We start from the raw sequence: 24,000 nt of genomic DNA on the forward strand, positions 1-24,000 counted from the left end.
AACTGCAGCATGTTGTCATATATACTTATATATATTGGTATATAGTGGAACTGACTGCAGCATGTTGTCATATATACTTATATATATTGGTATATAGTGGAGCTAACTGCAGCATGTTGTGCAGCGTTCCACTGCAGGCTTCCCACTGTATGGAATGATTGAATGATGCATCTAAAAAGGATATCAAATGCATCATGTTTGAATTATAGTACATGAACTTCAATTCAAATGAATGCATACAGCCTGCAGACTTAGATTGTCTTTGCTTACAGGTAAAATGGCCACTTGCACCAGGTAGTGTAAAGGAGGCCTTACTTATGTAGAAGTAGTAATAATGACTACGAAAATACTTCACTACGGGTTAAAGTCCGGCATTCAAAAACGTACTAAAGTGAAAGTGGCTAAAACAAGACACTTAAGTAATTTAGTCTGTTGTGTTAGAAGCAAAATATACTCAAGTATCAAAAATAAAAAGTACTGATGGTGCAGAAGCATGCCATTTCTCAGTAATTTCACTTACTATTCGTTTTGGTGGAAAAATTAAAATAAAATGTGCCATGTAGTCCTGCCACATGGTGTTGGTAGCTTGGCTGGCTCACATATCATGTTTGGGAGTTCAGAAAGAGACGTGACGATGCCCAGCTAATGCAAGGAGAGTTTACAGTGGAGGTGTTACAGTGGAGGTGTCCTGACAGTGGAGGTGTCCTGACAGTGGAGGTGTCCTGACAGTGGAGGTGTTACAGCGGAGGTGTCCTGACAGTGGAGGTGTTACAGTGGAGGTGTCCTGACAGTGGAGGTGTCCTGACAGTGGAGGTGTCCTGACAGTGGAGGTGTTACAGCGGAGGTCGTCCTGACAGTGGAGGTGTCCTGACAGTGGAGGTGTTACAGTGGAGGTGTCCTGACAGTGGAGGTGTCCTGACAGTGGAGGTGTCCTGACAGTGGAGGTGTTACAGTGGAGGTGTTACAGTGGAGGTGTCCTGACAGTGGAGGTGTTACAGTGGAGGTGTCCTGACAGTGGAGGTGTCCTGACAGTGGAGGTGTTACAGTGGAGGTGTTACAGTGGAGGTGTCCTGACAGTGGAGGTGTCCTGACAGTGGAGGTGTTACAGTGGAGGTGTCCTGACAGTGGAGGTGTCCTGACAGTGGAGGTGTTACAGTGGAGGTGTCCTGACAGTGGAGGTGTCCTGACAGTGGAGGTGTCCTGACAGTGGAGGTGTTACAGTGGAGGTGTCCTGACAGTGGAGGTGTCCTGACAGTGGAGGTGTTACAGCGGAGGTGTCCTGACAGTGGAGGCCTGCAGCCCGGTGCCTGTCCGTTAATCTGCTCCAATGAGATTGAGCTGTCTGTCTGTCTGTCTGTCTGTCTCTTTAGTCAGTAAGACGCCGTGTGAGAAGCTGATCAGTAAAGGCGGCCTGTCACTGGGCAGCTCTGCGTCACTTCCTCTCCAGACAGGAAGTAGGGAGAACATGCCCATGCTGAACACAAAGATCCTCTATCCAGGTAATAACTTCCTCAGTTTGTGTGTCAGAGAGATGATGTCATCAGTCAGAGAGATGATGTCATCAGTCAGAGAGAGGGAACATTCCATCACAATCCTAAATTACACTGAGCTTATGACAAATACACTCTAAAACTCTGTGTGTGTGTGTGTGTGTGTGTGTGTGTGTGCCTGTGTGCCTGTGTGTGTGTGTGTGTGTGTGTGTGTGTGTGTGTGTGTGTGTCCCTGTGTGTGTGTGTGTGTGTGTGTGTGTGTGTGTGTGTGTGTGTGTGTGTGTGTGTGTGTGTGTGTGTGTGTGTGTGTGTGTGTGTGTGTGTGTGTGTGTGTGTATGTAGCTCTTAGAGGTTTCTCAGCTTCTCTCTCCAGTAGTTCTGTCATCAGTCGACTATTGGTCAACGCCGACCCGTTCAGCTGTGACCCCGACAACATGTGAGTCTGTCTGTCTGTCTCTCTCTCCGCCTGCCTGTCTATCTGTCTCTCTCTCTCTCTGTCTGTCCCTCTCTCTCTGTCTGTCTGTCTTATAACTTGTTGTATTTGCTTTTACATTCGGACTATATAACGACAATATAAAATGTGTGTCTGTCTGTCTGTCTGTCTGTCTGTGTGTGTGTGTGTGTGTGTGTGTGACTCTGTGTGTGACTCTGTGTGTGTGTGTGTGTGTGTGTGTGTGTGTGTGTGTGTGTGTGTGTGTATGTGTGTGTGTGTGTAGGGACTGCTACACTGAGAAGTGTGTGATGAACAACTACTTTGGAATAGGACTGGATGCTAAAATCTCTCTGGACTTCAACAACAAGAGAGACGAACACCCAGAAAAGTGCAGGTACGATCCACTCACCTCCACCTTCCTGTCCACACATACCTCAGCCTGATGTTGACATTGTGTGTGTGTGTGTGTGTGTGTGTGTGTGTTCAGGAGTCGGACGAAGAACATGATGTGGTACGGAGTCCTGGGAACCAAAGAGCTGCTGCACAGAACCTACAAGAACCTGGAGCAGAAGGTCCTGCTGGAGGTGAGACACGCTAACAGACTGAGTGACGTGTGTGTGTGTGTGTGTGTGTGTGTGTGTGTGTTTGTGTGTGTGTGTGTGTATGTTGTAGCAGGACAAGAATGGAGCAGTGCAAACCCACTAAGATGGGTGCTTTATTTTTCTTGGTGCAGCAAAGTGAGCAGTGCGGTGACGTGGGCCCCTTGTGGCGTGGGCCCCTTGTGGCATGGGCCCCTCGTGGCGTGGGCCCCTTGTGGCGTGGGCCCCTCGTGGCGTGGGCCCCTCGTGGCGTGGGCCCCTCGTGGCGTGGCTGGTGAGCAGGGTTGCGTCACGGCTCGGGGAATTCAGCTGGGTAGGCGAGGTGCTGTAGAGGGGCTCACCGGTGAAGTTGTACACGGCGTGGACAGGAGACCTCGAGTTCCCGGGCAGATTGGTGGGTCGTTCGGCTCCAGTCTTCCTTGGCTTCAATTTGTGCTTTCTGGGTGCAGGCGATAGAGCAGTGGTTAGTTTGAGAGGCAAACACAGACTGACCTGCCTTTGATGGTGTGGCTGCTTTTGTCCTGGCCTAAAGAGGGCTACCGAGGCCTAACGAGGCCTAACGAGGGCTAACGAGGGCTACCGAGGCCTAACGAGGGCTAACGAGGGCTACCAAGGGCTAACGAGTGGCAGCTTGAGGCGGTAATTAGTGGTTGCCAGCCGTGCCTTGTTGTCGGCTGGTTTCTTGGCCATGGGCTTGTTTGAAGGCGTGTACCCGGCATGGCAACGATTCAGGGGCCACTTGGCCACAGTGTATATATATATATGTGTGTGTGTGTGTGTGTGTGTGTGTGTGTAAAGATGGTCCCTGTGTCTCCACCTCCACCTGCTGTACAACGTGAAGCCCAGACCTCCCGATACCCCCGCTGCCATCTGGTCCTTTAGTTTCCAGAGTATGTGCAGTTCTGAACCAGAGGTGCCGAAACCTAACTAAACTACAACCATTTAATAACATTAACGATTGTGTGTGTGTGTGTGTGTGTGTGTGTGTGTGTGTGTGTGTGTGTGTGTGTGTGTGTGTGTGTGTGTGTGTGTTACAGTGTGATGGGCGTCCGATCCCTCTCCCCAGTCTGCAAGGCATCGCTGTGTTGAACATCCCGAGTTACGCAGGAGGAACCAACTTCTGGGGAGGAACCAAAGAGGACGATGTGAGGACTGAACCTGTCTGTCTGTCTCACTGTCTGTCTGACTCACTGTCTGTCTCTCTAACCTGTCTGTCTGCCTGTCTGTCTCTCAGACGTTCACAGCTCCGTCCTTCGATGATAAGATCCTGGAGGTGGTGGCAGTGTTCGGCAGCATGCAGATGGCTGTGTCCCGAGTCATCAACCTGCAACACCATCGCATCGCACAGGTACACCTGTCTGTCTGTCTGTCTCTCTGCCTGTCTCTCTGACTGCCTGTCTGACTGCCTGTCTGTCTGACTGCCTGTCTGTCCGTCTATCTCTCTCTCTGTCTGTCTCTCTGCCTGTCTGTCTCGCTGTCTGTCTGACTGCCTGTCTGTCTCGCTGTCTGTCTGACTGCCTGTCTATCTGCCTGTCTGTCTGACTGCCTGTCTGTGTGTCTGTCTCTCTGCTTGTCTGTCTGTCTCTCTCTCTGACTGCCTGTCTGTGTGTCTCTCTGCCTGTCTGTCTGTGTCTCTCTGCCTGTCTCTCTGTCTGTCTCTCTGCCTGTCTCTTTGTCTATCTGTCTGCCTGTCTCTCTGACTGTCTGTCTGTGTGTCTGTCTCTCTGCCTGTCTGTCTCGCTGTCTGTCTGCCTGTCTCTGACTGCCTGTCTGTGTGTCTGTCTCTCTGTCTGTCTGTCTGACTGCCTGTCTCTCTGCCTGTCTGTCTGACCGCCTGTCTGTGTGTCTATCTCTCTGCTTGTCTGTCTGTCCGTCTGTCTGTCTCTCTCTCTGTCTGTCTCTCTGCCTGTCTGTCTGACTGCCTGTCTGTGTGTCTGTTTCTCTGCCTGTCTGTCTCGCTGTCTGTCTGTCTGTCTCTCTGACTGCCTGTCTGTGTGTCTGTCTCTCTGCCTGTCTGTCTCTCTGACTGACTGCCTGCCTCTCTCTCTGCCTGTCTGTCTCTCTGACTGCCTGCCTGTCTCTCTGTCTGTCTCTCTGCCTGTCTGTCTGTCTCTCTGCATGTCTCTTTGACTGCCTGTCTGTCTGATTGCCTGTCTGTGTTTCTGCCTGTCTCTCTGCTTGTCTGTCTGTCTGTCTGATTGCCTGTCTGTGTGTCTGCCTGTCTCTCTGCTTGTCTCTGTCTGTCTCTCTGCCTGTCTCTCTGACTGCCTGTCTCTCTGCATGTCTGTCTGCCTGTCTCTCTGCCTGTCTGTCTGACTGCCTGTCTGTGTGTCTCAGTGTCGGACCGTGAAGATCACTATCCTGGGTGATGAAGGCGTCCCGGTGCAGGTGGACGGGGAGGCGTGGCTCCAGCCTCCAGGTTACATCAAGATCATCCACAAGAACCGGACCCAGACCCTGACCAGGGACAGGGTGAGTACTGACAGAGACCCTCACCCCAACCCTCACCCAGACCCCCACCCAGACCCTGACCAGGGACAGGGTGAGTACTGACAGAGACCCTCACCCAGACCCTGACCAGGTACAGGGTGGATACTGACGGGGACCCTCACCCAGACCCTGACCAGGGACAGGGTGAGTACTGACAGAGACCTGAACCCAGACCCTGACCAGGGACAGGGTGAGTACTGACAGAGACCTGAACCCAGACCCTGACCAGGGACAGGGTGAGTACAGACAGAGACCCTCACCCAGACCCTGACCAGGGACAGGGTGGATACTGACGGAGACCCTCACCCAGACCCTGACCAGGGACAGGGTGGATACTGACGGAGACCCTCACCCAGACCCTGACCAGGGACAGGGTGGATACTGACGGAGACCCTCACCCAGACCCTGACCAGGGACAGGGTGAGTACTGACAGAGACCTGAACCCAGACCCTGACCAGGGACAGGGTGAGTACTGACAGAGACCTGAACCCAGACCGTGACCAGGGACAGGGTGAGTACTGACAGAGATCTGAACCCAGACCCTCACCCAGACCCCCACCCAGGGACCCCCCCCCCAAAGCAGAGCCTGAGCTTCAGTGTGTGTGTGTGTGTGTCTCTCTGTGTGTGTGTGTGTGTGTGTGTGTGTGTCTCTGTGTGTGTCTGTGTGTGTGTGTGTGTGTGTGTGTGTGTCTGTGTGTGTGTGTGTGTGTGTGTGTGTGTGTGTGTGTGTGTGTGTGTGTGTGTCAGGCGTTCGAGAGCACCCTGAAGTCCTGGGAGGACAAACAGAAGTGTGAGTTTGTCCGGACGCCCCCCCCACAGCCCGCCCCGTCCTCACAGCCGGAGATCGTCTCCGAGGAAGAGACGGCGCTCGTCAGCGAGTTGGGACAGGCAGCCGGAGCTCTCATACACAGGTAATACTACTCAGGTAATACTACACAGGTAATACTACTCAGGTAATACTACTCAGGTAATACTACACAGGTAATACTACTCAGGTAATACTACACAGGTAATACTACACAGGTAATACTACTCAGGTAATACTACTCAGGTAATACTACTCAGGTAATACTACACAGGTCATACTACTCAGGTAATACTACACAGGTAACACTATACAGGTAATACTACTCAGGTAATACTACACAGGTAACACTACTCAGGTAATACTACACATGTAATACTACTCAGGTAATACTACACAGGTAATACTATACAGGTAACACTATACAGGTAATACTATACAGGTAACACTACTCAGGTAATACTACACAGGTAATACTATACAGGTAATACTACTCAGGTAATACTACTCAGGTAATACTACACATGTAATACTACTCGGGTAATACTACTCAGGTAATACTACACAGGTAATACTATACAGGTAACACTATACAGGTAATACTATACAGGTAACACTACTCAGGTAATACTACACAGGTAATACTATACAGGTAATACTACTCAGGTAACACTACTCAGGTAATACTACACAGGTAATACTACTCAGGTAATACTACACAGGTAATGCTACTCAGGTAATACTACACAGGTAACACTATACAGGTAACACTATACAGTTAATACTACACAGGTAACACTACTCAGGTAATACTACTCAGGTAATACTACACAGGTAACACTACTCAGGTAATACTACACATGTAATACTACTCAGGTAATACTACACAGGTAATACTATACAGGTTATACTACTCAGGTAATACTACTCAGGTAATACTACACAGGTAATACTACTCAGGTAATACTACTCAGGTAATACTACTCAGGTAATACTACACAGGTAATACTACTCAGGTAATACTACACATGTAATACTACTCAGGTAATACTACACAGGTAATACTATACAGGTAATACTACTCAGGTAATACTACACAGGTAAAACTACTCAGGTAATACTACACAGGTAATACTACTCGGGTAATACTATACAGGTAATACTACTCAGGTAATACTACACAGGTAATACTACTCAGGTAATACTACACAGGTAACACTACTTAGGTAATACTACACAGGTAATACTACACAGGTAACACTACACAGGTAATACTACACAGGTAACACTACACATGTAATACTACACAGGTAATACTACACAGGTATCACTACACAGGTAATACTACACAGGTAACACTACACAGGTAATACTACACAGGTAATACTACTCAGGTAATACTACTCAGGTAATACTACACAGGTAATACTACTCAGGTAATACTACACAGGTAACATAGATATTATTGATTGATATCATAGAAGACAGCTGATGTTATTGATGTTCTTGATGTTGTTTTCTGTTCCAGTATCCGGGAGGTGGCCCAGTCTCATCACAGTCTGGAACAGGAACTGGCTCACGCCGTCAACGCCAGCTCCAAGGCCATGGACGTGGTCTACGCCAAGTCCAACACCTCCGGGGTACAAACTGCGTCTTTAGTCTCTGTCCTGTCCTGAACTCTGTCCTTTTCTGGACTCTGTTCTGGACTCTGTCCTGTCCTGGACCCCGTCCTCGACTCTGTCCTGGACTGTGTTCTGGACTCTGTGCTGGACTCTGTCCTGGACGCTGTCCTGGACGCTGTCCTGGACGCTGTCCTGTCCTCTTGAATAAAGGGACTTGTATGATGTTAATTATAATGTTTTAAAGTGAATTTAATCTCTGGTTTTATTACTGAATACTGAACCTGTCTCCCTCCCTCCCTGTCTCTGTCTCTCTGTCTCTCTCACTCCCTGTCTCTGTGTCTCTGTCTGTCTCTGTCTCTCTCCCTCACTGTCTCTGTGTCTCTGTCTGTCTCTCTCCCTCCCTGTCTCTGTGTCTCTGTCTCTCTCCCTGTGTCTCTGTCTGTCTCTCTCCCTCACTGTCTCTGTGTCTCTTGTCTGTCTCTCTCCCTCCCTGTCTCTGTGTCTCTATCTGTCTCTGTCTCTCTCCCTGTGTCTCTGTCTGTCTCTCTCCCTCCCTGTCTCTGTCTGTCTCTCTCCCTCCCTGTCTCTGTGTCCAGGCCCTGAGCTGCAGTCTGGTCCTTCAGATGGTCAGTAACGTCAAAGCTTTACTCAGTGAGACTGAACTGCTGCTGGCTGGGAAGATGTCCATGGTAACTGCCTGTCTGCCTCTCTGTCTGTCTGCCTGTCTGTCTGTCTCTCTGTCTGTCTGTCTGTGTGTCTGTCTGTCTTCCTCTCTGCATGTCTTTGATAAATCATCTGAAGATGTTTGAGACATTTCTGTTGTAGTGAGCTCAAAAAAGTTCAGTTTCTGAATGCTAAAATATGAAGGTGTGTGTGTGTGTGTGTGTGTGTGTGTGAGTGTGTGTGTGTGTGTGTGTGTGTGTGTGTGTGTGTGTGTGTGTGTGTGTGTGTGTGTGTGTGTGTGTGTGTGTGTCTGTGTGTGTGTGTGTGTCTGTGTGTGTGTGTGTGTGTGTGTGTGTGTCTGTGTGTGTGTGTGTGTGTGTGTGTGTGTGTGTGTGTAGCAGCTGGATCTTCCTCAGCAGGAACAGTTGAATGCAGCTCTGAGTTCGGTGTCTCAGCAGCTCCGACGACTCGCTGACGTTCCCTGGCTCAGTCCCATCATCGACGAGGTAAACCTGTCTGTCTGACTGTCTGTCTGTATGAACCTGCCTGCCTGTCTGTCTGTATGAACCTGTCTGCTGTCTGTATGAACTTGTCTGCCTGTATGAACCTGTCGGCCTGTCTGTCTGTCTGTATGAAACTGTCTGTATGAACCTGTCCGCCTGTATGAACCTGTCTGTCTGTATGAACCTGTCTGTCTGTATGAACCTGTCTGTCTCTCTGTCTCAGGGTCCTCTGACAGATTTTTCCAAACGCAGTCGGAGCGCAAAGTTTCGTCTCGTCCCGAAGTTCAAAAAAGACAAAAACAACAAAAACAGAGAGACCTGCGCTACTCTGTCTCTGCCAGGTCAGCCTACCTGTCTGTTTCTCTACCTGTCCGTCTCTCTCTCTGTCTCTGCCAGGTCAGCCCTCTCTACCTGTCTGTCTCTCTGTCTGTCTGTCTACCAGGTCAGCCCTCTCTACCCGCCTGTCTCTCTCTCTGTCTGTCTGACCCACTTCCTGTCTGTCTGACCCTCTACCTGTCTGTCTCTCAGTTCACCAGTGGGGGACGGAGGAGGTGGGGGCGTGGCTGGACTTCCTGTGTCTCTCTGAGTATAAAGACATCTTTATTGGACACGACGTCCGCGGAGCCGAACTCATCCACCTGGAGAGGAGGGACCTGAAGGTACCACGCTAACCGCTAACCGCTAACTGCTAACACCAACTGCTAACCGCTAACTGCTAAATTAGCTTATTGGAAGTCGCTTTAGATAAAAATCAATTCAATTTTATTTATAGTATCAAATCATAACAAAAGTTATCTCAAGACACTTTACAGATAGAGTAGGTCTAGACCACACTCTATAATTTACAAAGACCCAACAATTACAGTAATTAGAAGAATTAAGAATTAATTAAAGCGTTACAGGGTGTAGCAGGGCGTTACAGGATGTAGCAGAACACTGCAGGGTGTTACAGGGTGTAGCAGGGCGTTACAGGATGTAGCAGGACACTGCAGGGCGTTACAGGGTGTAGCAGGGCGTTACAGGGTGTAGCAGGACACTGCAGGGCGTTACAGGGTGTAGCAGGGCGTTACAGGATGTAGCAGAACACTGCAGGGCGTTACAGGGTGTAGCAGGGCGTTACAGGATGTAGCAGGACACTGCAGGGCGTTACAGGATGTAGCAGGACACTGCAGGGCGTTACAGGGTGTAGCAGGACACTGCAGGGTGTAGCAGGGCGTTACAGGGTGTAGCAGGACACTGCAGGGCGTTACAGGGTGTAGCAGGACACTGCAGGGTGTAGCAGGACACTGCAGGGCGTTACAGGGTGTAGCAGAGCACTGCAGGGCCTTACAGGGTGTAGCAGGATGTAGCAGGGTGTAGCAGGACACTGCAGGGCATTACAGGGTGTAGCAGGACACTGCAGGGCGTTACAGGGTGTAGCAGGACACGGCAGGGTGTAACAGGGTGTAGCAGGACACTGCAGAGTGTAACAGGGTGTAGCAGGACACTGCAGAGTGTAACAGGGTGTAGCAGGGCACTGCAGGGTGTAGCAGGGTGTAGCAGCAGGAGCACGGCGACAGCTGCAACCATGGTTTAGGTGCCACCCTAATCCAAGGAAAACTATGGGTGATAAAACATAAGGACTATAAGGAGTAATCTCCCCAGAGCTAGGTTAGTAACAAGCATGTCTGGGACATGGAGAGAGAGAGAGGAGGGAGGAGGGAGGAGGGAGAGAGGAGAGAGAGGAGAGAGGAGAGAGAAGAGAGGAGAGAGAGAGGAGGGAGGAGGGAGGAGAGAGAGAGGAGAGAGGAGAGAGAAGAGAGGAGAGAGAGAGGAGGGAGGAGGGAGGAGAGAGAGAGGAGAGAGGAGGGAGGAGAGAGGAGCTCAGTGTGTCAGGGGAAGTCTCCCAGCAGTCTGACACTAGAACAGCAGAACTAAGAGCTGGTGCAAGGCAGACTGTAATAAAGGCATTAGCTAATGTGTGTGTGTGTGTGTGTGTGTGTGTGTGTGTGTGTGTGTGTGTGTGTGTGTGTGTGTGTGTGTGTGTGTGTGTGTGTGTAGGATCTGGGTGTAACTAAGGTAGGTCACATGAAGAGGATCCTTCAGGGAATCAGAGAGATCAACAGGAACAGCAGCGCCAGCGAGGCCTGAAGCCGTCAGGTGACTATTTGTTTTTAGCTTTCTTTTTAAACATTTGTTGTACGTTTGTTTAACGTTTGTTGTACGTTTGTTTAATGTTTGTTTAATGCTTTTGACTCTTGTTTGATGCTATATGTTATAATATGAGTATAATAATGATTGTAAGAAGTCCTTGTTTTTGATGTCCCAGGTGCAGCGATGTGATAACGGACGTTTCCTCTGACCCTGAACACAGCCACACGCTGTGACATCACATCTGACGCCCGCTGTGATTGGACCAATCACAGTACCCGCTAGTGCCTTGTCATCTCACCCGGGAGGCGGAGAGGGCGGGGCCTAACATGGATCCACTGCCACCAGAGACTTTAAAAACTTTATTGACATTTGATCTTCAGACCCAGACAGAGTTCAGACTCTCTCTCTGTTTGAGGACGTGTTAACATTCTGACTTTGGTTTCATTTCTTTATAATCTGTAGATTCTCTTTCTGTCTTTATCAGCGACCGCAACAACCTCGACAAAAACTGTTTTTTTATTACCCTTTTCACACTTTTCTGGCGCTTTTTTGAACGGTTTTTAATGTTTTTTAACCCTTTTCTGCTTTTTTTTAACCCCTTTTTTGGCCCTTTTTGGTGCTTCTATGGCTGTTTTTTGGCGCTTTTGACACTTGAATTTTTTCTGGCCCTTTCTCTGCGTTTTTTTAACCCCTATCCGGGTGCTTTTTGGGTGCTTCTTTGGCCCTTTTTTGGTGCTTCTTTGGCCATTTTTTGGCACTTTTTGGGGGGTTTTTTATAACCCTTTTCACACTTTGGATGCTTTTTCTGGCCCTTTTTCTGCATTTTTTTAACCCCCTTTTTGGCTCTTTTTTGGCTGTTTTGGGGTCCTTCTTTGGCCCTTTTTTGGCTGTTTTGGGGTCCTTTTTGGCTGTTTTGGGGTGCTTCTTTGGCCCTTTTTTTGCTGTTTTTGGGTCCTTCTTTGGCCCTTTTTTGGCAGTTTTTGGGTCCTTCTTTGGCCCTTTTTTGGCTGTTTTGGGGTGCTTCTTTGGCCCTTTTTTGGCTGTTTTGGGGTGCTTCTTTGGCCCTTTTTTTTGGCTGTTTTTGGGTCCTTCTTTGGCCCTTTTTTTGGCAGTTTTTGGGTCCTTCTTTGGCCCTTTTTTGGCTGTTTTGGGGTGCTTCTTTGGCCCTTTTTTGGCTGTTTTTGGGTCCTTCTTTGGCCATTTTTTGGCTGTTTTTGGGTCCTTCTTTGGCCCTTTTTTGGCCCTTTTTTAATGCTTGTCCCTTTTGACGTTTTAGACTTTGTTTTTACCCGTAGGATGTTTTTTTCTTTGGACAAGCTAAAGGATTGAAACCCAGCCGGCCCGGGTTCTACATGAGAAGACAGAAGGATCCAGTCGGCTCCGTGTGACCTTTGACCTTTGACCCCGTCTCTGCTGACCGGCCGACCAATCACAAGCTCCTCTGCACGCAGCGGAACCTTTAAATCTTTCTAGAAACATTAACTTTTGTACTAAAAGATATTTATTTCCTGTATGAACTGCAGCTGACATTTGGAGGAAGTGGTAAAAAGTGACGATGGGGCGGAGACAGAGACGCTCCCGAACCAATCAGAGACTCTCCTGAGTGTCGCCATCTTTAAAGGACCAAACTAACTGTTCATTTATTAAAATGTCTTAAAAATATCAGCGAATGCTGTCTGAAGGGTTAATCACACACTGAAGAGAAACCGCTGAGTCATTTCAGCCTGTTGGCAAATAAAACTCCACATTCTCACTTTTACCTGATTCTGTTTCAGGTCATTGAACTCAACGTCTCCCTGTGTGTGTGTGTGTGTGTGTGTGTGTGTGTGTGTGTGTGTGTGTGTGTGTGTGTGTGTGTGTGTGTGTGTGTGTGTGTGTGTGTGTATCTGTGTGTTTGTGTGTGTGTGTCTGTGTGTCTGTGTGTGTGTGTGTGTGTGCGTCTATGTGTGTGTGTGTGTGTGTGTGTGTGTCTGTAGGAACTTATGGAGATAACAGAAGTCCTGTGAATAGTAACAAAAATAGCCACTTGATCTTTGAATAATGTGCAGCTTCAGCTTGTAACGTTAGCATCACGTGGCGCAGCATGGCCTTATATGATCGTATCATGCTACGTTAGCAGCCAAAGCTAATAGCAGCCTATATAGCAGCAGCAGGCTAACGTAGCTCCATTAGTGTGTCTCTGTAGAGAAGAGAGAGGCTCAGGGACTCTTAACTCATGTTACATGACACATAGTTTACAGTCAATATGTTAAAGCAACTGACTTCTTTATCTCGTCATCAGAGGAAACTGCAGCATCAGCTCTCTATCCAGTAATCAATGTCCTTTACACAAGTCTAAAACCACAGAGGCTGACGGGTCTTCATACACACATTATTCAGAGAGGAGATGAAACAGATAAGAGAGGGGTGTGTGTGTGTCACATTACATATAGATACATAAATTAAAAGGAACATGCGTTAAACTATTTAAATTAATTTAAAATACAGCATAATTGGGGTTCAGCAACTTTACACAAAGGCTAAAGTATAAAGGTGGGTTTTTTAAAGAGAGTGTGTGTGTGTGTGTCTGTGAGTGTGTGTTTGTGTATGCATGTGTGTATATGTGAATGCATGTGTGTACATGTATATGCATGTGTGTATATGTGTAGGCATGTGTGTATATGTGAATGCATGTGTGTGTATATGTGTATACATGTGTGTATATGTGTATATATGTGTAGGCATGTATGTATATTTGTATACATGTGTGTATATTGTTAGGTTTGAATGATGAACAGAACCCAAATGCAGACAGAACGCAGAGCCAGGAGTGTGAATTAAGAGGTTTTATTCAAAGTACTCAACTATCAAGTCCAGGTTTCCAGGGTGGAGAACAGGTCAGGTGGATTCCAGGAAGGAGTGGGTCCATCAGAGGAAGACAATAGGCCGGCTAGTGGTGGGGTCCGGTGGTGGTGGTTCTGGTCCGGTGGATGGCAGGAGTGAAGCGGTAGCAGGAGTCAGGTTCCAATGGCCGCTGAGAAACAAGAGAAAGGATCAGGACAGGCAAACATATAAGTAGACTGTAAGCAAAGGTTGTCTGGAGCGAGACTAGCTGTGGTCGTCTTGACTGTAATTAGGACAGACAGAGGGAGAGAGGAGGGACAGAGAAGCTACCTCGGAGCAGCAGGCCTAACATATGTGTATGCATGTGTGTATATGTATTTACATGTGTGTATATGTGTAAGCATGTGTGTATATGTGTATACATGTGTGTGTGTGTATGTATGTGTGTGTGTGTGTGTGTGTGTGTGTGTGTGTGTGTGTGTGTGTGTGTGTGTAACCAGTTAACATTTCTCTGTCAGGTAAATACAGTAGTACAATGTTTTCCTCTGAAGTAGAAGTACACAGTAAGTCAGTAGTATATAGTGGGGTTGCATATTACAGTTTTTTACAACTGTTTACACCCTAAATCTTTACATGTAGGCCTAACATGACTTTAGAAACCTCTCACTCAAACTACACCCCCAATCTCCTAAACCAGCAGTTATTTCTCAGACGTTCACTCAGTTTTCATTTGCATCAAACACTTTTTATCAATTATCACATAACAATTCTCTACCTAAGACACAAACATCTAACAAGAAGTGACTTGCTTCCCTTCTCCAAACACAGCCAATCACAATGCAGCACTTATTCAACAGGTCACCCCCCCCCTCCTAGAGATGGGAGATATGGCTAGCATTAGCTCGACAGCAGTCGTTGGTTGCATGCGTGGTTAGTTTCAGTTCCAGTGAAATGTTATCGCATCAGCTCCTTCAAGGACGTCAGATCGCCATGCCAACCCTCATCAGCTTATCTTTTTCTGTTTTTTACATGACTTCTTTGGGGGGGGGGTGTCTTTAACACGCAGTTACAAAGTGCTTCACACATGCCCATTAGATATGAATGAATGAATAAAAAGAAACATGAGTTACAACATTTAAACTAATTTAAAATACAGCATAATTAGAGTGCAGCAACTTTACACAAATACTAAAGTATAAAAGTGGGTTTTTAAAAGAGAGTGTGTGTGTGTGTCTATGTGTGTGTCTTTGTGTGTGTGTGTGTGTGTGTGTGTGTCTGTGTGTGTGTCTGTGTGTGTATATGTGTGTGTGTCTGTGTGTGTGTGTGTGTGTGTGTGTGTCTGTGTGTGTCTGTGTATGTCTGTGTGTTTGTGTGTGTCTGTATTTTTTTATCAAACATGACTTCTTTATCTCATCATCAGAGGAAACTTTGCAGCATCAGCTCTCTATCCAGTAATCAATGTCCTTTACACGAGTCTAAAATCACAGAGGCTGACGGGTCTTCATACACACTTTATTCAGAGATAAGAGAGAGGGGAAGGACACACAGACACACACACACACACACACACACACACACACACAAACACACACACACACACACACACAGAGACAGCTTCGTGACTAGTAGCGGGACAAATATTTGGCAGAATAATAGTAAAGTACTCTCTCTTTTGTGACCTTATCAGAAAATGCCCGTAATATAATGTCAGCAACAATGGGGTCCAAATAATTCAGATAAGGTTCCCAAACTTTATAAAACTATTTTAATTTGGACTGTATCACACATGTCAGATATTCCAGAGGTACTAAATCAATCAAGACTTCATGCCCTCAACAGTTGGCTGTTTATCACTAATCCACTGTAATAATATATTCTTCCTAGCTGCATATGTAAGAATACAGAAGAATCTCTGGTGTTTTAACACTACATATCTAGCAGGGAGACCATGAATAAATGTAGAATTTATTTAGAATTATAACCTTTCTTTTGGAGACAGCTCTCATCAGCAGCTGCTCTTTTTCTTTTTTTTTTATCAAACATGAATAAGAGACATTGACTCCATCTGTCATTTTAGCCCAAGTACCTTGTTAATTTCTGTCAAGACATTAGACCAGTATCTCTGCAGTTTATGAACAAAGGCAATGGGTTAGCGAACCAATCAGTGGCCAAGCAGTTGGAGAGGTTCTTAAACCATAATCCTACTGAAGGTGCCTCTGTGCTCTTTTAGCCTGTATTGAACAAACATTGATTGTTTTTTATGAGCACTTACTTGACAGTTTTGTCTCAAGTGGAAAAAGACCAAGACTGAAATCTTAGGGCATACAGGTAGCGTCATAGAGGTAATTTCAGACAAAGTCTGTACAACCTTTTCCCAGAATTCTCTAATGTTTGGGCAGTTCCACAGACAAATAAATAGTGTACCCTCTTCTAGGCCCCATTTAACACATAGGTCTGGGTTATTCTTATTAAAACAATGCAGAAGGGAAGGAGTTATGTAAGTGTGCATAATCCATTTTAATTGTGTCAGTTTAAATCTGGTGTTGATAGTCTGTGTCTGAGCTGTTTGGCAAACTGTCTTCCAGGCTGCTTCAGAGATTTCCCTGCTCATGTCACGCGACCACTCCAGCCTTTTGCTATTAGAGGATTCTTCAGAATTATCCACAAACAATTTATATAGGAGGGACACCTGGCCACGACCATGGAGATTGTCCATTATGGCCTTTTCAAGGATGGACAGAGGCGGCATACGAGGGAACTGATTATGTTCTTATAAGGCTCTGACACACCAACCCGACGGCCGACCGACCCTGACCCGGGGGGAGGGGTAAAATCAGCCAAGAACCAGTGCATGGTAGTTCTAATCTGGGCCGCCCAATAATATCAGAGAAAGTTTGGAACTTGGAGTCCTCCTCTATCGTATGACATATATAGTAAGGAGAGTCTAAGTCTAGGGTGTTGATTATTCCAAATAAAGTTAGTTATTAGTTCTTTCAATCTAGAAAATAAAGTACGTGGAGGGTTTAAGGGAATGGATTGAAAAAGACTTAAGAGTTTTGGCTAAATATTCATTTTAATGATATTGACACAACCTATTAATAATATTAGGTCAGGTAAATTGATATGCGTAGATATGTAGCTGAGACAAAGTACAACACCTTTTATTTCATTAACTTTATAATAAAACACAGATACAGATCATCTGCAAACTGCCAAATATGGGACAGAGCCTTTCCAGCTGCTGCTCCACGACGGTGGAAGCTGCTGCCTTCACATATCAGATGGTCTCCCTCCATTTCTGTTTTTATATCTGGGATAAAGACCCATTAGAACTCTCTAATCTCTCTATCTGGTCTCATCATGTCATCATTCTGGGTTTGGGAACTGCTGCTTGTTGTTGGTGTTGGGATCTTCTTTTTGGGTTTTGATATTTACATTTTAATGTTCTTTTATTCAGCCCTTTGGTCAGATTAATGTGTGTTTAAATGTGCTCTAGAAATCAACTTTACTTACTGAAAGTTAACATAAGAAACAAACAGAGAGATTTGTTGCTTATAATAATTAATCAGAAATCACAATCAGAACGAGTTTTAATGTTCATTAATAATGTTTATTATACAGATGATAGATTATAGATATATAGACCAAGATATAATAACAAGTTTATAACACTGACAACACTGCAAGATACAATTATTATAAATGCATTAAAGACAATTCATATTCCTTCATATATAATATACAACATCACATAATCTTTAGATTTAAAATACAACATCTGGAACACACACACACACACACACACACACACACACACACACACACACATAAAGGTAAAATGATTTATAATAAAACTCTTATAGGTGACAGTAATGTTACAAAGTGAATTCCCAACATGTTAAACTATTAAACCAAAATGTCCCCTAACAGAGCAGCCCCCCCCCCTACAAGATCAAGAAAAGATTAACTAACTCAATATAAATACATTATAGTATCATATATATAAACAACATACTAATCCAGACGATAAGGGAACATCTGCACCCTGTCAGGATCAAAGGTTACCTTCTAACATTCAAAACTTATTTTAGATTATTATAATAATAATCATTGGGTATTTATGTCTTATTTCCCATCATTTCTGTTTGTTGTTTCTGTAATCTCTCTCTCTCTGTCTTTTGTGTTCTAGTTTAAATGTTTTCTCTGCATGAATGTGTCCCATCCCTTGTTTTAAAGCCTGTGTATACCAGGCTGTATTAAAGCCAGTGTATACCAGGCTGTATTAAAGCCAATGATGAAATGATCATATATGCATATTAAGTGTGTGTGTGAGCTGAAAGCTGCGCTCCTCTCCGTGTCCTCCGGTTCACAGCGACTACAGCAGCACAGAGCATCAGCAGCAGGACACTGAGCACTGAGCATCGCACTTTGAAGAAGGTGGAGTAAATCCCAAAGGGCTCCAAGTACACTAACACAGTTCTCTCTGTTGACACACACTGCAAATCATCATCTTGGTCAGCAACTACACACCAGTACTCCCCTGCGTCTTCCACTGAGATATTAGAGATAACCAGGATACCTTTATAATAGTACCAGCTCACTCTGCTCATGCTCTGATTAGACTCTACACTAAAGATTCTTCCCTCTGTTCGGTTCGACTTGATAAACCAACCATGCACCTTACCCCAACCATGGCCTTTATCCTCTCCCCAATCTCTGCATCTGAGAGTGACTTCTTCTCCCTCTGAGAAGAGCTCTACAGCAGGGGGGCCAAATTTGGGGCACACCACCAGATGATACGGTTGCTCTCCTCTAGAGGCTTTACAGTAGTACCGACCTGAGTGATTTAACGTTAGAGATGAAAACACCAGCGAGTAGTTTTGGTTTACTGAAGGAACAGTCTGGTTTTGTTGTCCTAGATCAGTGTATGAGTCTGTTCTTTGATTATACTTCCTCCAACGTGGGGGCCGTTCATCAGTGGAATCAGCAGCATTGCACGGCAACACAGCGGTCTCTCCCACCTTGCGGTAGATTGCCTCAAAATCTAGTCTCCAAAATACAGTGTGACTGCTAACACACTGCTGTTGGTTCATCACCAGACATCTGTACCATATAATGTCTGTTGTTGTGACGTTGGAAACACGAAGAGCTGATGTGTTTGTCACCACTTGGTATCTTCCTCTAACATTGTCCATCACTGATGTCGTATCGTCCCCAAAAACTCTGCTCCATGTTTCTTGCTCATATCTAGAGTCCTGTTTGAGCCACTGGATATCCAGATTATCAGCTGCTCCCTTACATGGCATGTCCACTGTTCCTCCAAGACTCGCTGGGATACTGCTCCAATCTATTGAAGTACAAACAGTAATAGTGAAATTGTTCTCATGTGTCACGTTGCCCTCAGTCCAACACTCCTCTCGGTACCGGCCGGAGTCTGAATGGGTCAGGTTGAGGAGGTTGAAGGAAGGAGGATTCACTGTGCTGACAAGTCGTTGTTTCAGGTGTTCAGGTACTGAGGAGCTGTTGGACCAGAGGTCAGAGGTGTTCCACAGGACCAGCTTCTCCTCACCAACAGATCTGGAGATCAGGCAGGAGTCGGTGTTGTTGGGGAAGTAAAAGGTGTAAGACCATCCTTCTTGTCCGATGAGGATGCGTTCTTGTGCATGGATGTAGTTGATGAGAGCAAACAGCAGGAAGGAGAGCTCTGTGACTGCAGCCATTCTGCTCCGAGGTCGACAAACACTGACACCACTCAGCTCATATACGCTCTACACCAACCCTCATCAGCAGCTGCTCTTTATCTGGTACACACATGACTTCTTTATCTCAGCATCAGAGTGTCTGTGTGTGTGTGTGTGTGTGAGTGTCTGTGTGTGTGTGTGTGTGTGTGTTTGTGCGAGAGTGTGTCTGTGTGTATATGTGTGTGTGTGTGTGTGTGTGTGTATCTGTGTGTGTGTGTGTGTGTGTCTGTGTGTGTGTGTCTCTGTGTGTGTATCTGTTTGTGTGTGTCTGTATCTGTGTGTGTTTGTGTGTTCTTCTGTGTGTGTGTGTGAGTGTGTGTAAGTGTCTGTGTGTGTGTGTTCTTCTGTGTGTGTGTGTGTGTGTGTGTGTGTGTGTGTGTGTGTGCGCGTGTTCTTCTGTGTGTATGTGTGTGTGTGTGTGTGTGAATGTGTGTTTGTGTCTGTGTCTGTTCTTCTGTGTGTGTGTGTGTGTGTGTTTGTGCGTGCGTTTTCTTGTGTGTGTGTGTGTGTGTGTGTGTGTGTGTGTGTGTGTGTGTGTGTGTTTGTGTCTGTGTGTGTTCTTCTGTGTGTGTGTGTGAGTGTGTGTGAGTCTCTGTGTGTGTGTGTGTTTGTGCAAGAGTGTGTCTGTGTGTGTGTGTGTGTGTGTGTGTCTCTGTCTGTGTGTGCATGTGTGTGTGTATCTGTGTGTGTGTGTCTGTGTGTGTGTCTGTGTGTATTCTTCTGTGTGTGTGTGTGTGTGTGAGTGTGAGTGTGTGTGAGTGTCTGTGTGTGTGTGTTTGTGTGTCTGTGAGTGTGTGTCTGTCTGTTTGTGTATGCATGTGTGTATACGTGTATACATGTGTGTATATGTGTATGCATGTGTGTATATGTGTATACATGTGTGTATATGTGTATACATGTGTGTATATGTGTATGCATGTGTGTATACGTGTATACATGTGTGTATATGTGTATGCATGTGTGTATATGTGTATACATGTGTGTATATGTGTATGCATGTGTGTATATGTGTATACATTTGTGTATATGTGTATGCATGTGTGTGGAGGGAGGGGTCTTTAACACGCAGATACAAACTGCTTTTCACACACATTACATGTGAAGAAATAAATAAAAAGAAACATGAGTTACAATACTTAAATTAATTTAAAATACAGCATAATTGGGGTTCAGCAACTTTACACAAAGACCAAAGTACAAAGGTGGGTTTTTAAAAGAGTGTGTGTGTGTGTGTGTGTGTGTGCTTGTGTGTTTGTGTGTCTGTCTGTGTGTGTGTCTGTATGTGTGTGGGTGTCTGTGTGTGTCTGTGAGTGTGTGTCTGTCTGTGTCTTTGTATACATGTGTGTATATGTGTATGCATGTGTGTATATGTGTATGCATGTGTGTATATGTGTTTGCATGTGTGTATATGTGTATACATGTGTGTCTGTGTGTCTGTGTGCATGTGTGTGTGTATCTGTGTGCGTGTGTGTGTCTGTCTGTGTGTGTGTGTGGGTGTCTGTGTGTGTCTGTGAGTGTGTGTCTGTCTGTGTCTTTGTATACATGTGTGTATATGTGTATACATGTGTGTATATATGTATGCATGTGTGTATATGTGTATGCATGTGTGTATATGTGTTTGCATGTGTGTATATGTGTATACATGTGTGTCTGTGTGTCTGTGTGCATGTGTGTGTGTATCTGTGTGCGTGTGTGTGTCTGTCTGTGTGTGTGTGTGGGTGTCTGTGTGTGTCTGTGAGTGTGTGTCTGTCTGTGTCTTTGTATGCATGTGTGTATATGTGTATACATGTGTGTATATATGTATGCATGTGTGTATATGTGTTTGCATGTGTTTATGTGTATACATGTCTGTATATGTGTATGCATGTGTGTCTGTGTGTCGGTGTGCGTGCGTGTGTCTGTGTGCGTGTGTGTCTGTGTGTCTGTGTGTATGCATGTGTGTGTGTGTGTGTGTCTGTGTGCGTGTGTCTGTGTGCGTGTCTGTCTGTGTTCTACATGCACTCTTCAGACGCTCTCATGAAAGGCCGCTCCATGTCAAAGTCCTGGGCTGAACTTTTGTCCCAGTATGTCCCTGGGGTCTCATTTATAAATGTGGCGTACGTACAAAACGGGGCTGAAAATGTGCGTACACCACTTTCCACGTAAAGGTTGTGATTTAAAAAAAAAACTTGAAGGGAGAATGTGCAGTCCTCCACGCAAACTCTGACTCATGCGTACGCACATTTTGGAGATAATGGGAATTGGCGACGCAAATGGTGAGGTGGTGAACTTAAGTCAGACTGCAGAAAGTAAATGTGGGAATAACGATGACTCGTAACATTTTTAAGTATTGATGCCTCACACACATTTCTTCACTCCATATCATCCATGTAACCATGAAGATTAAATCCAGCTCTGTTGCTTGCAATTGTACTGAGTGATAATTGTTCCATAAACACCTTGTAAAATCCAACTCAAATGTTAAATAAACAGTCGTTCTTAATATTTAATTGGCGCTGTCTCACCGTCACATTGTCCGCTATGGAGCGCAGGAGGAGAAGATGGCCCGACTGCATGGAATACAGGATAGCATCAAATACCCTAGCATTAGATAACGGCAGAACACAATTTAACTAAATATTTGTTTTTAATACTGTGCAAATATCATCAAATGTCAAAGTCTGAAAATATAGCTGTTAAGCTCTCGCGCAATCGTTACCCTTAATGTCCCCGTTATCGGTCCGAACTTTATTACTGTTCAAGACTAAACCTGCATGAAGAAAAGTGTGTATGCCTATTTGACTTTTGTCTTCAAATTGTATCTCGGGTGGAGGATACTACTAGTTCATGCTGTGATTTTAGGTGTTAACAATCACCAATATGTTGTAAACATATAAATACTGCGGTGACCCCATGCGTAATGCTGCATGATGGCACTGCTGGCCCTGGAGGACGACTACACTAATGGAAGAATCAGGAGAGAAAAAGAGACTTCAGGGACCATGATGATGACTGGCTAATATGCCGATTTAGATTCCCTAAAGCTGAGCTCTTTGATCTATGTACTGAATTGGGTCCAGTAGAGAGGGCAACCTCCACATACAGGTCCTTGCCACTCTGGGGGAAACCGGCTGTTTCCAGAGGGAAATGTCAGACAGCTAAGTGATTTTTTTTATAAATATTATATACAATCTTCAACTTTATCTCTAAGGCTTGTTTGGATATAACATATAGTTCTGTTAAATCTTATTATATACGTCTGGTATGTCGAAGCTGTCCCCGAGTGCCGTAATGCCTGCCGTTTTGGACGTATTATTATTACATGTAGTTATAGATCAGGTTTCCGTACACTGTGCGAGAACAGGCCGAAATTATAATTCAATTTGCAGCAATTCCTGAATGCCTGAGAAGTTTTTTGCTTTTCTCTGCCAGTCATCATGATTCTGCCAGGGCAGGATAAGAGGCTGATCCACGTACGCACACTTGTAGGTGATCTCTGATTTATAAAGGGAACATTGCTTACAGGTGTGCGTACACACGGTTTTATAAATCTGACTTTTTTTTGGTGTACGCCATTTTGGGATTTTGGGTGTATGTACACTTTTAGTCAGGATCCTATGCACAGTTTTATAAATGAGACCCCTGATGATTACTCTACATTTACATTGTGATGTTTTGAGAGTAAAATGTGAATCTGCAATGTAACCTGTAACATTTATTTTTTTCTTTTACATTTGTTACCGTCTGGCTCAAGGCCGGCAACAAAAGGGAGGTCACACACAGATAAGTCAATCAAAAAGTAGTTTATTTAACTAAATATACTAATAACACAAATTAACTCAACATAAATACACTAGTGGGGTGTGTAAATGTAGGAGACATCAGTCGTGTTTGCCATGTGTGGATGAGTGAATGAATGATGTGATGTGTGTTGTAAGGTGCAACAAACCAAACAAAAAACAAAATGGTGGATGGATGCAGTAGGACCAGCTGAGAGAGAGTGAGACTCCCAAGAGGGCAGTCTTTTATGCCTTCTGTAAGCCACGCCCAGATGGCCAGGTACAGACAACCCTCCCAGCTCCACCTGCCCGCCCACTCCCAGTACCTGCAGACAAAGGAGCAAACATAACAGGCAGGCAAATTGGGAAGGGTCGTCACACCCCCACCCTTAAGATGGGAGTCCTCACTATTTCAACATGTAACTCCAGCTGTCCCAAGGACATTATAATAAAAAAAAAAACTCAACTCAAAATTCAAATTTCAGATCTTCAACAATATGACTCTGGAACATCACTTTTAACCTGTGTATGTCAATACAACCTGCAGACGCCCTCATAGCTTACCCATCAAGGTCACCCTCCGAGCAACCTTGGTACCTGTAGGAAGCAATTTAAGAGAGACTACCACCAAACGAATAGAAAAAGATACTACATGAAGCAAACCCAAGTCACTTAAATAGTCATAGCTCTGGACATGGCATCAGCCACCGTATTTTCAGCTCCTTTTACATGTCGTATGTCTAAATGAAATGGATGGAGGAAAAGACACCAACGCATAAGCCGCTGATTTGGATTTTGGAGTGAGTGGAGAAAAGTTAGAGGATTATGATCGGTATAAAAAATACACCGGACTCACTCCACCCCCCACATAAACTTCAAAGTGCTGCAATGCCCAGATGAGGGCCAGTGCCTCTTTTTCAATGATCGAATAATTCAGCT

The 24,000-nt window shown here is 45.3% G+C and overlaps 1 protein-coding gene and 1 pseudogene across 3 annotated transcripts in view; one reads left to right on the forward strand and one right to left on the reverse strand.

Annotated features, from left to right (window-relative positions):
• The window catches only part of LOC116058411 (diacylglycerol kinase delta), a 42,184-nt gene extending 30,845 nt beyond the window's left edge, over window positions 1-11,339 (forward strand). For all 3 annotated transcript variants that reach the window (XM_031311242.2, XM_031311243.2, XM_031311244.2), the window contains 15 exons: window positions 1,371-1,499; window positions 1,833-1,926; window positions 2,207-2,317; window positions 2,411-2,507; window positions 3,560-3,667; window positions 3,757-3,870; window positions 4,860-4,994; window positions 5,761-5,924; window positions 7,347-7,458; window positions 8,037-8,129; window positions 8,502-8,609; window positions 8,830-8,947; window positions 9,135-9,265; window positions 10,647-10,745; window positions 10,915-11,339. In XM_031311242.2, coding sequence (XP_031167102.1) covers window positions 1,371-1,499; window positions 1,833-1,926; window positions 2,207-2,317; window positions 2,411-2,507; window positions 3,560-3,667; window positions 3,757-3,870; window positions 4,860-4,994; window positions 5,761-5,924; window positions 7,347-7,458; window positions 8,037-8,129; window positions 8,502-8,609; window positions 8,830-8,947; window positions 9,135-9,265; window positions 10,647-10,736 — 1,604 coding nt within the window. In that variant the 3' untranslated portion in view covers window positions 10,737-10,745; window positions 10,915-11,339. The remainder of the gene's footprint in view (window positions 1-1,370; window positions 1,500-1,832; window positions 1,927-2,206; window positions 2,318-2,410; window positions 2,508-3,559; window positions 3,668-3,756; window positions 3,871-4,859; window positions 4,995-5,760; window positions 5,925-7,346; window positions 7,459-8,036; window positions 8,130-8,501; window positions 8,610-8,829; window positions 8,948-9,134; window positions 9,266-10,646; window positions 10,746-10,914) is intronic.
• The window catches only part of LOC118495060, a 1,111,612-nt pseudogene that overhangs the window by 64,721 nt on the left and 1,022,891 nt on the right, over window positions 1-24,000 (reverse strand).

Source organism: Sander lucioperca, chromosome 5 (genome assembly GCF_008315115.2).
Source record: "Sander lucioperca isolate FBNREF2018 chromosome 5, SLUC_FBN_1.2, whole genome shotgun sequence".
Taxonomy (NCBI): Eukaryota; Metazoa; Chordata; class Actinopteri; order Perciformes; family Percidae; genus Sander; species Sander lucioperca.